The 15511-nt window shown below is 42.4% G+C and overlaps 1 protein-coding gene across 3 annotated transcripts in view; it reads left to right on the top strand.

Moving 5' to 3' along the window:
* Positions 1–15511, top strand: part of IPO11 (importin 11) — a 434194-nt gene that overhangs the window by 319999 nt on the left and 98684 nt on the right. The window contains exon 31 of one of the 3 annotated variants that reach the window (XR_013827516.1): positions 4936–4956. The exons of 1 other annotated variant lie outside the window; for it this stretch is intronic. Coding sequence is in view for 1 of the 2 variants with exons in the window: in XM_079916153.1 (XP_079772279.1) it covers positions 4936–5037 (102 nt within the window). In the remaining variant the exon portion in view is untranslated. Of the gene's footprint in view, positions 1–4935; positions 5050–15511 lie in introns of those variants that run through there. One more of the 3 variants, XM_079916153.1, reaches the window with a different exon arrangement.

Genomic DNA, 15511 nt, shown 5'->3' on the forward strand with positions numbered 1-15511 from the left:
TATGTATGTTCCTATTACCATTTTCTTAATTATTTTGGGGTGGTTTTTCTAGGTCTTTTCCTTCTCTTGTGTTTCCTGCCTAGAGAAGTTCCTTCAGCATTTGTTGTAGAGGTGGTTTGGTGGTGCTGAATTCTCTTAGCTTTTGCTTGTCTGTAAAAATTTTAATTTCTCCATCGAATCTGAATGAGATCCTTGCTGGGTAGAGTAATCTTGGTTGTAGATTTTTCCCTTTCATCACTTTAAATATGTCCTGTCAGTCCCTTCTGGCTTGCAGAGTTTCTGCTGAAAGAGTAGCTGTTAACCTTATGGGGATTCCCTAGTCTGTTAATTGTTGCTTTTCCCTTGCTGCTTTTAATATTTTTTCATTGTATTTAATTTTTGATAGTTTGATTAATATGTGTCTTGGCATGTTTCTCCTTGGATTTATCCTGTGTGGGACTCTCTGCGCTTCCTGGACTTGATTGACTATTACCTTTCTCATATTAGGGAATTTTTCACCTATAATCTCTTCAAATATTTTCTCAGTCCCTTTCTTTTTCTCTTCTTTTGGGACCCCCTATAATTTGAATGTTGATCCTTTTAATGTTGTCCCTGAGGTCTCTGAGACTGTCTTCAGTTCTTTTCATTCTTTTTTCTTTATTCTGCTCTGTGATAGTTATTTCCACTATTTTATCTTCCAGGTCACTTATCCTTCTTCTGCCTCAGTGATTCTGCTATTGATTCCTTCTAGAGAATTTTAAATTTCATTTATTGTGTTGGTCATCATTGTTTGTTTGGTCTTTAGTTCTTCTAGGTCCTTGTTAATTGTTTCGTGTATTTTCTACGGTTTATTTCCAAGATTTTGGATCATCTTTACTATCATTATTCTGAATTCTTTTTCATGTAGACTGCCTATTTCCTCTCATTTGTTTGGTCTGGTGGGTCTTTACCTTGCTCCTTCATCTGCTCTGTGTTTGTCTGTCTTCTCATTTTTCTTAACTTACTGTGTTTGGTGTCTCCGTTTTGCATGCTGCAGTTCCATAGTTACCTTTGTTTTTGGTGTCTGCTCCCAGTGGTTCAGTGGGTTGTGTAGGCTTCTCAGTGGAGGGGACTGGTGCCTGTGTTCTGGTAGATGAGGCTGGATCTTGTCTTTCTGCTGGGCAGGACAGTGTCCAGTGGTGTGTTTTGGGGTGTCTGTGAACTTATTATGATTTTAGGCAGCCTCTCTTCTAATGGGTGGGTTTGGGTTCCTGTCTTTCTAGTTGTTTGGCATAGGGTGTCAAGTACTATAGCTTGCTGGTCGTTGATTGGAGCTGGGTCTTAGCGTTTTGATAGAGATCTTTGGGAGAGCTTTTGCTGTTTGATATTACGTGGAGCTAGGAGGTCTCTGGTGGATCAATGTCCTGAACTTGGCTCTTCCATCTTAGAGGCTCAGGCCTGACACCCATCCAGAGCACCAACACTCTGTCAGCCACAGAGCTCAGAGGAAAAGAGAGGGAGAGAGAGAGAGAGAGAGAGAGAGAGAGAGAGAGAGAGAGAGAGAGAGAGAGAGAGAGAGAGAATGAGAATAAGTAAATAAAATAAAGTTATTAAAATAAAAAAGAATTATGAAAAATAAAAAAGTAATAAAAAATAGAAAGAAGAGAGCAACCAAACCAAAAAAGAATTTCTCCAATAACAAGTGCTAAACACTACACTAAAAAAAAATAATAATAAAATAAAAATAAATGGATAGTCAGAACCCAGGACAAATGGCAAAAGCAAAGCTATACAGGCAAAATCACACAAAGAAGCATACACATACACAGTCACAAAAAGAAAAAGAAAAAAAATGTATACACAATAAAAATAGGAAGAGAGCAACCAAATCAATAAACAAATCTACCAATGATAATAAGCTCTAAATACTGAACTAAGATAAACCTAAAACCAGAAACAAATTAGATGCAGAAAGCAAACCCCAAGTCTACAGTTGCTCCCAAATTCCACCACCTCAATTTTGGGATGATTCATTGTCTATTCAGGTATTCCACAGATGCAGGTTACATCAAGTTGAGTGTGGAGGTTTAATCCACTGCTCCTGATGCTGCTGGGAGAAATTTCCCTTTCTCTTTCCTGTTCACACAGCTCCGGGAGTTCAGCTTTGGATTTGGACCCACCTCTGCATGTAGGTCACCTGAGGGCATCTGTTGCCCACCCAGACAAGACGGGGTTAAAGAAGCAGCTGATTAGGGGGCTCTGGCTCACTCTGGCTGGGGGGAGGGAGGGGTACGGAATGTGGGGTGAGGCTGCAGCTGCAGAGGCCGGCATGACATTGCAAGAGCCTGAGGAGCGCTGTGTGTTCTCCTGGGGAAATTGTCCCTGGATCACGGGACCCTGGCAGTGGCAAGCTGCACAGGCTCCTGGGAGGGGAGGTGTGGATAGTGATCTGTGGTTGCGCACAGGCTTTTTGGTGGCTGAAGCAGCAGCCTTATCATTTCATGCCTGTCTGTGGTGTCAGTGCTGATAGCTGTGGTTCGTGCCCATCTCTGGAGCTCATTTAGGCGGTGCTCTGAATCTCCTCATGCACCCCGAAACAGTGGTCTCTTGCCTCTTAGACAGGTCCAGAGTTTTTCCCGGACTCCCTCCTGTCCAGCTGTGGCGCACTATCCCCCTCAAGCTGTGTTCACACAGGCAACCCCAGTCCTCTCCCTGGGGTCTGACCTCCAACCAAGCCTCAGCTCCCAGCGCCCACCTGCCCTGGCAGGTGAGCAGACAGGCATCTCAGGACCTGGTGAGTGCTGGTCGGCAGTGATCCTCTGTGTGGGAATCTCTCCGCTTTGCCCTGTGAAGCCTTGTTGCTGAGCTCTCCTCTGTGGCTCTGAAGCTTCCCCTGCCACCCAGCCCCCCGTCTCTGCCAGTGAAGGGGCTTTCTAGTGTGTGGAAACATTTCCTCCTTCACAGCTCCCTCCCCGAGGTGCAGGTCCCGTCCCTATTCTTTTGTCTCTGTTTTTCCTTTTTTCTTTTGCCCTACCCAGGTACGTTGGGGAGTTTCTTGCCTTTTGGGAAGTCTGAGGTCTTCTGCCAGCATTCAGTAGGTGTTTTGTAGGAGTTGTTCCACATGTAGATGTAGTTTTGATGTATTTGTTGGGAGGAAGGTTATCTCCGTGGAAGGTTATCTCCACGTCTTACTCCTCCACCATCTTGAAAGTGCCCTGTGTTTACCATTGTTAAAAATAGGGACCACAATCTTGTGATTTGTACTATTTTGAACAAATTAAATTGCTTAAGCGCAGAACACTCTGACCTACTGAAAGTTTGTTCTATAATATCAAAGATTCACAAGTTGGGAGGCCAACTTAAGCCACAGACTGCTAATCAAGGAGGGGCCAGTCAGATAAGGTAAATGAATGCAATGGAATGTCTTAAGTGTAAAGTGAAATAACTAATGTAAATGATGTAAAACACCAGGCCTTCTCAGGCTGTAATACTCTTCTCACTTTTGTTAGAGATGTGAGTTCAAAGAATTATTTTCAACAATACAAGACAATAGCACCAATGTGATTTTTCACATCAACAGTGACCCAGGACACTCCTACCTTCTAGAAATTCCAGCTTTGCCAATGAAAGGAAGAAATGGTAGGAAAATATTTTTGTCTTCCTCCTGGTCATGTGCAACCTGGGCAGTATGCCGTGATGGGTGCTGGTATGAGTTTGCTGCCGGGATTTCTGGGTACCTGGTCAGGCAGTGCTGGGGGCTGCCATGGTAGGGGATCATTTCTGGTGACTCTCCTCCCAGGGTGCTTCATTCATTCCCATATTTCTTCCATTCCAATATTTCTCCTCTTGCACATGTGCACAGTGGCTGTGGAGAAGTAGTACTAGCATTCTGGGCACTGTGGAGCTCTTACCCTTCTTCATTCGACTGGGCTTCCATGGTCGAAGCTCTAAGAAGAGTGATCCAGTAGCTTCTTATCATTTATCTTATCATGCATGTCAGTCTATTCCAGACAATCTCATCAACAAATGACTATTCTGTGTCACAAAATGCAGTGGTCTGAAGTTGTGTGTCCCTGCCAAATTCATGGGCTGAAATCCTAGTCCCCAAAGGCGATGGTATTAGGAGGTGGAGCCTTTGGGAGGTACTTAAGTCATGGGGGTGGAACTCTCATGAATGGGATTAGTGCCCTTATGAAAGAGGCTCCAAAGAGATCACTAGCCCCTTCCACCACGTGAGGATACAAGAAGTCTGCAACTCGGAAGAGAGCCCTCTCCTGCCATGCTGGCACCCTGATCTCAGACTTCCAGCCTCCATAACTGTGAGCAATAAGTTTCTGTTTTTGTAGGCTATGCAGTCTGTGGTATTTTGTTATAGCAGCTATAGAACTGACTAAGAAAGATTTGAACCACATTATTCTAAGTAGAAGAGGTTAGTCACCTCCTTCTCCCACTGTGTTAGTCCAGGAAATACTGTCTGCTCACAGACTTTTCTCATAAAATGACCCCAGGTGGTTATTTCTGTAGAATCAGAATTTCTGCAGCCAGAACTTCTTCCTGCACTTTGCTTTGTGCTGAGTGACCTTGCCATTTGGTCCCAGCTGACTCATGCTGGGAGAGCTCATGTGAGCCCCTGGCATCTATTATTATCTATATACATTGATGACTGTCAAAATTCTATCTCTGGGTTAGACTGTACTCCTGGTGAGCTCCAACTCTATATCTATGTGTCTATATACCAGCTGCCTACTGGACATCTTCGTGTAGGTTTCCCATAAACATCCTGAGTTCATCATGCTCAGACCTGAACACATCTTCCTCCTCTCTTAATTTCAAGTTCTCAGTAGCCTGTAGCCAGATATCTTAGTGTTGAGTTTGACTTCTTTCTCTTCTTCACCATGACACTCAAGTCAGTTGCCAAGTCATTGATAGCACCTCCTGAAGATCTTCCACAATTATCTACTTCCTCCTTCTGTACAGATCCACCCACCCCAAGCCCACCACCTTCTGGATTTCCTCCGTGACATCCTGCTTCCACTCTTACTCATCTCTCATCTTCCTCACAGCAGCCAGCCAGAGTGATCTTCCTTAAATGTAAGTGTGATCATGTCACTCTTCTGCCTGAAACCTTTGAATGTCTTCCCTTTGTGTTTACTGATTGCTGCTTTTGGCTACAGTCTCTGCGCTCCCCACTCCCCCATCACACTTCATGCTCCAGCCCCAAAAACTTATGCCTTGTACTTTTTTGTCACCAAGGCCAGATAGTTTACTGTGTCTGGGATTTGGTATATATTTATTCTTCCTGCATTAGGATCACCTCCCTCACACACACACACACACACACACACACACACGCACACACACACGCACACACAGACACACAAACATACTTTGACCATTGTAGATGTCATTCCTCTGCAAAATATTTCTTGACCTCCACAGGTCTGGGTTAGGCACCCTGTAATGCTTAAGAGCACAATGTCCTTCTCAGACTATTGTTATATTTATTATCTTAAAATTTTCATCTTCCCACCCCCCACCCTGACTTCCTCCATAAGCTCTGTGAGGGCAGGGATCTTGTTTATCCTATTCCATATTCTGGTGTATCCCCAGTGCCTGAGCCATTGACAAGCACATAGAAGGTGCTCAATTAATATTTGTTGAAATTTTTGATTAAAAGGCCAACTTACATAGGCTAAACTTATGGGAAATTAAAGCTCATCTAGTGATTTGGAACATGCACTAGTGTTCTGTATCTGACCTGATCAGATATGTTTTCTTAAAAAATATAAATTTGAGATGCAATCAATAAACCACCTGGCAACTATGGACTGTTGTTTCTTTCTTTTTTTTTAAAATGTTTTTTCCCAAATTTTTATTTCATTTTATTTTTTTTGGTTAACATAGTTTTTATTATTATTTTTTAAATATTGGAGTATAATTGCTTTACAATGGTGTGTTAGTTTCTGCTTTATAACAAAGTGAATCAGTTATACATATACATATGTTCCCATATGTCTTCCCTCTTGCGACTACCTCCCTCCCACCCTCCCTATCCCAGCCCTCCAGGCGGTCACAAAGCACCGAGCTGATCTCCCTGTGCCGTGCGGCTGCTTCCCACTAGCTATCTACCTTACTACATTTGTTAGTGTGTATATGCCCATGACTCTCTCTCGCCCTGTCACAGCTCACCCTTCTCCCTCCCCATAACCTCAAGTCCGTTCTCTAGGAGGTCTGCGTCTTTATTCCTGCTTTACCCCTAGGTTCTTCATGACATTTTTTTTCTTAAATTCCATATATATGTGTTAGCATACGGTATTTGTCTTTTTCTTTCTGACTTACTTCACTCTGTATGACAGACTCTAGGTCTATCCACCTCATTACAAATAGCTCAATTTCGTTTCTTTTTATGGCTGAGTAATATTCCATTGTATATATGTGCCACATCTTCTTTATCCATTCATCCGATGATGGGCACCTAGGTTGTTTCCATCTCCGGGCTATTGTAAATAGAGCTGTAATGAACATTTTGGTACATGACTCTTTTTGAATTTTGGTTTTCTCAGGGTATATGCCCAGTAGTGGGATTGCTGGGTCATATGGTAGTTCTATTTGTAGTTTTTTAAGGAACCTCCATACTGTTCTCCATAGTGGCTGAACCAATTCACATTCCCACCAGCAGTGCAAGAGTGTTCCCTTTTCTCCACACCCTCTCCAGCATTTATTGTTTCTAGATTTTTTGATGATGGCCATTCTGACTAGTGTGAGATGATATCTCATTGTAGTTTTGATTTGCATTTCTCTAATGATTAATGATGTTGAGCATTCTTTCATGTGTTTGTTGGCAGTCTGTATATCTTCTTTGGAGAAATGTCTATTTAGGTCTTCTGCCCATTTTTGGATTGGGTTGTTTGTTTTCTTGTTATTGAGCTGCATGAGCTGCTTGTAAATTTTGGAGATTAATCCTTTGTCGGTTGCTTCATTTGCAAATATTTTCTCCCATTCTGAGGGTTGTCTTTTGGTCTTGTTTATGGTTTCCTTTGCTGTGAAAAAGCTTTGAAGTTTCATTAGGTCCCATTTGTTTATTTTTGTTTTTATTTCCATTACTCTAGGAGGTGGGTCAGAAAATATCTTGCTGTGATTTATGTCATAGAGTGTTCTGCCTATGTTTTCCTCTAAGAGTTTGATAGTTTCTGGCCTTACATTTAGGTCTTTAATCCATTTTGAGCTTATTTTTGTGTATGGTGTTAGGGAGTGATCTAATCTCATACTTTTACATGTACCTGTCCAGTTTTCCCAGCACCACTTATTGAAGAGGCTGTCCTTTCTCCACTGTACATTCCTGCCTCCTTTGTCAAAGATAAGGTGACCATATGTGCGTGACTTTATCTCTGGGCTTTCTATCTTGTTCCATTGATCTATCTTTCTGTTTTTGTGCCAGTACCATACCGTCTTGATAACTGTAGCTTTGTAGTATAGTCTGAAGTCAGGGAGCCTGATTCCTCCAGTTCCTTCTTTCGTTCTCAAGATTGCTTTGGCTCTTCGGAGTCTTTTGTGTTTCCATAGAAATTGCAAAATTTTTTGTTCTAGTTCTGTGAAAAATGCCAGTGGTAGTTTGATAGGGATTGCATTGAATCTATAGATTGCTTTGGATAGTAGAGTCATTTTCACAATGTTGATTCTTCCAGTCCAAGAACATGGTATATCTCTCCATCTATTTGTATCATCTTTAATTTCTTTCATCAGTGTCTTATAATTTTCTGCATACAGGTCTTTTGTCTCCTTAGGTAGGTTTATTCCTAGATACTTTATTCTTTTTGTTGCAATGGTAAATGGGAGTGTTTTCTTGATTTCATTTTCAGATTTTTCATCATTAGTATATAGGAATGCCAGAGATTTCTGTGCATTAATTTTGTACCTGCCACTTTACCAAATTCATTGATTAGCTCTAGTAGTTTTCTGGTAGCATCTTTAGGGTCCTCTATGTATAGTATCCTGTTATCTGGAAACAAACAGTGACAGATTTACTTCTTCTTTTCCGATTTGGATTCCTTTTATTTCCTTTTCTTCTCTGATTGCTGTGGCTAAAACTTCCAAAACTATGTTGAATAAGAGTGGTGAGAGTGGGCAACCTTGTCTTGTTCCTGATCTTAGTGGAAATGCTTTCAGTTTTTCACCATTGAGGATGATGTTTGCTGTGGGTTTGTCATATATGGCCTTTATTATGTTGAGGAAAGTTCCCTCTATGTCTACTTTCTGCAGGGTTTTTATCATAAATGGGTGTTGAATTTTGTCAAAAGCTTTCTCTGCATCTATTGAGATGACTCTTATCTTTCTTGCCTAGAGAAGTTCCTTTAGCAGTTGTTGTAAAGCTGGTTTGGTGGTGCTGAACTCTCTTAGCTTTTGCTTGTCTGTAAAGGTTTTAATTTCTCCATCAAATCTGAATGAGATCCTTGCTGGATAGAGTAATCTTGGTTGCAGGTTTTTCTCCTGCATCACCTTAAATATGTCCTGCCAGTCCCTTCTGGCTTGCAGAGTTTCTGCTGAAAGATCAGGTGTTAACTTTATGGGCATTCCCTTGTGTGTTATTTGTTGTTTTTCCCTTGCTGCTTTTAATATGTTTTCTTTGTATTTAATTTTTGACAGTTTGATTAATATGTGTCTTTGTGTGTGTTTCCTTGGATTTATCCTGTATGGGACTCTCTGTGCTTCCTGGACTTGATTAACTATTTCCTTTCCCATATTAGGGAAGTTTTCAACTATAATCTCTTCAAATATTTTCTCAGTCCCTTTTTTTTTCTCTTCTTCTTCTGGAACCCCTATGATTCGAATGTTGGTGTGTTTAATGTTGTCCCTGAGGTCTCTGAGACTGTCCTCAGTTCTTTTCATTCTTTTTTCTTTATTCTGCTCTGCAGTAGTTATTTCCACTGTTTTATCTTCCAGGTCACTTATCCATTCTTCTGCCTCAGTTATTCTGCTATTGATCCCATCTAGAGTATTTTTCATTTCATTTATTGTGTTGTTCATCGTTGTTTGTTTCATCTTTAGCTCTTCTAGGTCCTTGTTAACTGTTTCTTGCATTTTGTCTATTCTATTTCTAAGATTTTGGGTCATCTTTACTATCATTATTCTGAATTCTTTTTCAGGTAGACTGCCTATTTCCTCTTCATTTGTTAGGTCTGGTGGGTTTTTAATCTTGCTCTTTCTTCTGCTGTGTGTTCTTCTGTCTTCTCATTTTGCTTATCTTACTGTGTTTGAGGTCTCCTTTTTGCAGGCTGCAGGTTTGTAGTTCCCGTTGTTTTTGATGTCTGTCCCCTGTGGCTAAGGTTGGTTCAGTGGGTTGTGTAGGCTTTCTGATGGAGGGGACTAGTGCCTGTGTTCTGGTGGATGAGGCTGGATCTTGTCTTTCTGGTGGGCAGGTCCACCTCTGGTGGTGTGTTTTGGGGTGTCTGTGGACTTATTATGATTTTGCGCAGCCTCTCTGCTAATGGGTGGGGTTGTGTTCCTGTCTCGCTAGTTGTTGGGCATAGGATGTCCAGCACTGTAGCTTGCTGGTTGTTGAGTGAAGCTGGGTGCTGGTGTTGAGATGGAGATCTCTGGGAGATTTTTGCCATTTGATGTTATGTGGAGCTGGGAAGTCTCTTGTGGACCAGTGTCCTGAAGTTTGCTCTCCCACCTCAGAGGCACAGCACTGACTCCTGGCTGGAGCACCAAGAGCCTTTCATCCACACGGCTCAGAATAAAAGGGAGAAAAAGTAGAAAGAAAGAATTAGTAGAAGTAGAAAGAAAGAAAGGAGGGAGGGAGGAAGGAAGGAAGGAGGGAAGGAAGGAAGGAAGGAAAAAAAGAAAGAAAGAAGATAAAATAAAATAAAGTAAGATAAAATATAATAAAGTTATTAAAATAAAAAAATAATTATGAAGAGAAAAAAAAGAAAAAAACATTAAAAAAAAAACGGACGGATAGGACCCTAGGACAAATGGTGGAAGCAAAGCTATACAGACAAAATCACACAGAAGCATACACATACACACTCACAAAAAGAGGAGAAGGGGAAAAAAACCATAAATCTTGCTCTCAAAGTCCACCTCCTTAATTTGGGCTGATTCGCTGTCTGTTCATGCAGGGAACATCACGTTGATTGTGGAGCTTTAATCCGCTGATTCTGAGGCTGCTGGGAGAGATTTCCCTTTGTCTTCTTTGTTCTCACAGCTCCCACGGGCTTAGCTGTGGATTTGGCCCTGCCTCTGCGTATAGGTCGCTGGAGGCCGTCTGTTCTTTGCTCAGACAGGACAGGGTTAAAGGAGCCGCTGATTCGGGGGCTCTGGCTCACTCAGGCCGGGGGGAGGGAGGGGCACGGATTCCGGGGCAAGCCTGCGGCAGCAGAGGCCGGCGTGATGTTGCACCAGCCTGAGGCGCACGTTGCATTCTTCTGGGGGAGTTGCCCCTGGATCCCAGGACCCTAGCAGTTGTGGGCTGCACAGCCTCCCCGGAAGTGGGGTGTGGATAGTGACCTGTGCTTGCACACAGGCTTCTTGGTGGCAGCAGCAGCAGCCTTAGTGTCTCATGCCTGTCTCTGGGGTCAGCGCTTTTAGCCGTGGCTCGCGCCCGTCTCTGGAGCTCCTTTAAGCAGCGCTCTTAATCCCCTCTCCTCGCGCACCAGGAAACGAAGAGGGATGAAAAAGTCTCTCGCCTCTTCGGCAGGTCCAGACTTTTCCCCAGACTCCCTCATGGCTAGCCATGGCGCACTAACCCCCTGCAGGCTGTGTTCACACCGCCAACCCCAGCCCTCTCCCGGCGCTCCGACCGAAGCCCGAGCCTCAACTCCCAGCCCCGGCGGGTGAGCAGACAAGCCTCTCGGTGGTGAGTGCCTGTCGGCCCTGATCCTCTGTGCGGGAATCTCTCTGCTTTGCCCTCTGCACCCCTGTTGCTGTGCTCTCCTCCATGGCTCCGAAGCTTCCCCCCTCCCCCACCTGCCGTCTCCACCCGTGAAGGGGCTTACTAGTGTGTGGAAACCTTTCCTCCTTCACAGCTCCCTCCTACTGGTGCAGGTCCCATCCCTATCCTTTTGTCTCTGTTTATTCTTTTTTCTTTTGCCCTACCCAGGTACGTGGGGGGTTTCTTGCCTTTTGGGAGGTCTGAGGTCTTCTGCCAGCGTTCAGTAGGTGTTCTGTATGAGTTGTTCCACGTGTAGATGTATTTCTGGTGTATCTGTGGGGAGGAAGGTGATCTCCGTGTCTTACTCTTCCGCCATCTTCCCGGAAGCACCCTGGACTTGTTTCTGATGGGATGACAAGATGCCCTGTGTTCCCAGAGCTTCTGCTGGGAATCGCAGGGACAAACTTTCATTCCAGTTCTTGGTGAGCCTTCTTCTTTCTCTTAATGTTGGACATTTGGCCTCAGATTAACTCTTTGGTGGTTGAGATGTTTTCTCAATGCCTCCTTACTCTTTACCTGTCCTTATGCAGTTGACTGTTAAACAATGCAGAGGTGAAGGGCTCTGAGCCTCTGTGCAGTTGAAAATCTGAATATAATTTATAGTCAGCCATCTGCAGGTACCACATCTGTGGGTTCAACCAACTGCAGATCGTGCAGTACTATGGTATTTACTATTGAAAAAAATTTGAACATAATTGGACCCTCGCAGTTCAAACCCTTGTTCTTTAAAGGTCAACTGTACTATACTTCCAAAATAAGATATAACTGGGGCCTGCTTATTTTTACTGTACAAAAAGAGTCTAACTAAATGCACTCATATCAATGCTTATTTTCTTTTACCTTCATGTATATAATGTCCATTTTTACCTAGACTAACACCTTAAATGATATTGACTAATATCTTGATGCCTTCATGCCTCTGTCTCTAGGTGTCTGTTCTCAGCACTCAACAGTGTACTAGACTCCTGAAATTATTCCAAACTTTTAGTTTTTTTTAATACAGTATTATAGGGTTAGCTTTCTCCCTATCTTTTCTGTTTGTTAAATCCCTTGAGAAATATTTATTCTTTGCTCTGTTTTATCTTTGGCTGGTCCTTGATTTCAGTCTGAATCAGATTCATTTTTTGAACTACCACCTTTACTTGCTTCAGATAAAATCCCTCTCCTCCATTTATCCAGCAGGTGATCAATGCTCCTTGACCTAACAGCTCTTCTCCTTCCCCAGTCTGCTTCTTTTTTTTTTTTTTAAACATCTTTATTGGAGTATAATTACTTTACAGTGTTGTGTTAATTTCTGCTGTATAACAAAGTGATGCTGTGACTGATAGAAAAATGCCAGCAGATACTGTTTATTAACATACAGTTTTTTAAATAGTAAAGTATATAAAAATTGAACTGCTTTATGATGACTACAAAAAATAGACAAAGCAGGATGCTCCCAGACTGATATTGGGATTTCCTCATCCCCCAAACTTTCCCACCTGCTGTTGACTCTACCTACACAGAGGGAAGAGGCTCTGGGCTGTTCTGGAGACTCAGACTGTGTTGCCTGCCTGCTAACCAGGTTCAGTAGCCAGGGCGAAGCAACCTCAGACTATCCCTGGATATTCACTGCAAAGGCAAATTCTGTAGGTTACCTGTTCCCTAGCAAGACCAGGGCCTCGGCCTGCCTGTGATCTATTTCTGTAAGCCAGTTGATTTTTCTCTTTTATGTTACACCTACGAAGTCAATCCAAAAGCAAAATATTTCAACCTAGAAGCCAGAGGAAATATTGCAGGCTGGCACGAGTTAGCTCCTGAGAAAACTCAAGGCAGTATTCTCTGCAGCTTTCATTTTCTGGAACTTTTTTTTCTCTGGAAGCCCCTTATTATTGTCAACTAGACCTATAGCATCCTATAGAAATAATGCTGGTGATAGAAATAATCACTAGAGACTTCTAGAAATAAAAAGGAGAAAATATTGGCCAAGGACAACCATAAGACAGAATGAAGATGTATCCTGTGTATTTTGCATGCCATAAAGCAGTGTTAGTAAAAGAAAAGCTAATGTATATAAAATGCCTAGTCTGGTGCCTCTAGACACAATTATTTCATTATTATTATTATTTTGGTTCACCACCCCCCAAGAGTGGCAGTGATAAAGCACAAGTGACAGAAGAGTGTGACAGTTATTGTTTCTGTTACTAAAGAAGGCTGTCTCAAGCTCAGCATGGTTGGATGTGTGCTTTTTATACTCATGCTGCAACTGTGGTAGATGGTATATGGGTAACTGCCACTTGCCAAACTCTTAAATTACTGCCAAGATGGTTCACATGGAGCCATTACAGACTAAGAGTGCTGGGAATTGATGCCCAGTTTTATTTTCTAGAGGATGGAATTGGTTTTCTGTTACTCTAAGAGTCTTATGGATTTTTTTTTTCTTTCTCTTTGGCTGCCTAAAATCATTTTCTTCTTCCTAACAGCATCATGTTAGGCTCATTACCTTGTCCCTGCTGGAAGTAGCCTGGTGGGACTCCAATCGGGTGCACTGTCCTTTACTAGCCAAGAGCTAGGATTTGATCCAAGTTAGACCAGTTGAATGTTCCCTCCCTGGAGTATGAATCTTAAGTAGAGGGACAAAGAGACTGAATATGGTTGGAATCCATTTGTCTCACTGGCAGACAGGTCTTAAAGATAACTCCTAAATTCCTTCTTAACAGCCTCTGGAGCAGCTGGATTCTGTTGGTGGTCAAATCTAGTTCTCCAGTCTTCTCACTGGTTCCCATGCACTTATGTTTATTCTGAGCAGCCTGTTGCCTGTAGTTTCTGTTGCCTGTGACCAAAGAAATATAGCTGTCATAAGGACCTGCCCAATAGCTACAAGTCTGATACCAGGCTGCACACTCCAGTCTGCTTGTTCTTAGTAAGAACAGGAGAAAACCGCATGCTTTCTCAGAGACCCTAGGGCCCAGAAGTGAGGAGAGTAAAGTGAAGTTTCTCATCTCTTAGAAGAGGCTCATCTCCTTTGCTGGGTTAGAAACACTTGTAATTATTCATTTGACTCTCCCCAGCAGCATACCAGCTTGCACATAGCAGGTGCTTGGCAAATGTTGACTGAATTAATCTAGTTGATGAGGGGCCAAAGTCCTGAGTTCTGTTCTGAACTTTGGCAGTCTTAGCAATGGGAACTTGGATTAATCTTGGCCTCACTTTCTTCCTTAATAAAATTAGAATCATAATATCTGCCCCACCCACTTCTTAGAGTGGGTAAGAGGGTAAACTGATGTGATGTGTGGGGAAGGATTTTATGCCTGCTGAAGCAGTGAGAAAGCAATTAGAAAGCAGACATGGAGTCAAGCTTTAGCTCTGCCCAAGATCCCCTCACTGTGGACAAGTGTCTTGCTCCTTGGCCCTCAGTTTCCCAATTTATAAAGAGAGGGGTTTGGACCATAAGATTTTTTTTTTAATTTTTAAAATTTTATATTGGAGTATAGTTGATTAACAATGTTGTGTTAGTTTCAGGCATACAGCAAAGTGATTCTATTATACATATACATGTATCTATTCTTTTTCAAATTCTTTTCCCATTTCGGTTGTTACAGAATACTGAGCAGAGTTCCCTGTGCTATACAATAGTGGACCATAAGATTTTAAAGTTTCCTTTGACTTCTAACTTTCTGCAATTCTGTGACTGGAAAGTTAGAACTATTTGTTGTGGAGCAGCTGAAGTAATTCAGAAGCTTCATAAGCTGCTTCTCTTCAACACCTTAGTCTTCTTCCATCATCTTTGGTAGGACTTGATCAAGTCCTACCTCTACTCCAATTCTCTTAATTTCACGTGGGGATTAATAGGTTTGGGCTGCCTTAATTTTAGCCTAATGTATCAAATGGGATGTGTCTCAGTTTTCACATAACAGATCCAAAACTTAGTGACTTTAAATAATAGCTCTTTGTTTGCTCATCATTCTGTAGATTGTTAACTTGGGCAGGGTTCATTTGGGGCGGCTCATCTCTGCTGCACTTGGAGTTGGCTGTGTTCACTCATGCTTTTGAGTCCCCTTGGCAGACTGTCTGGGGCCAGCTCATTCTGGATAACCTCATTCATAGGTCCAAGGTATCAGCTGAAAGAGCTGGAATGCATGGGGTGGCTGGGCCTTTCTTTCCATATCATGTCTCACTCCAGGAAGGCCATCATCCTCGAGAAGGCTAGCTGGGCTTCTTTGTGTTCCACGGGGTGAGCATGGAAGCTGCAAGTGAACTGATGCTTGGAAGTCACACATGTCATTTCTCCCTCATTCTAATGGTCAAAGCAAACCACAAGGCCAACTCAGATTCAAGCAATTGGAAAATAGACTCCATTTCCTGCAAAAAAATTTGTGGCCATATTTAGTCTATCACAGAAAGGCATGGTGGAAGACACTGGGGGAAAAAGCAGAAGTTAATATTCATATGTTTGGAATGGAATGTAAGGAGTAGAAAATTTAAATAGAAAATCCTTTATCCATTGAATAAAAGGTGAACAAATGTTTAAGGAATGCTAATGTAAAGTGATAACATATTGTCATCTTGCTGAGGTTCCCATATGTCTTTTTTTTTTTTTTTGTGGTACGCGAGCCTCTCACTGCTGTGGCCTCTCCCGTT

This window comes from Stenella coeruleoalba, assembly GCF_951394435.1.
Source record: "Stenella coeruleoalba genome assembly, chromosome: 3".
NCBI lineage: Eukaryota > Metazoa > Chordata > Mammalia > Artiodactyla > Delphinidae > Stenella > Stenella coeruleoalba.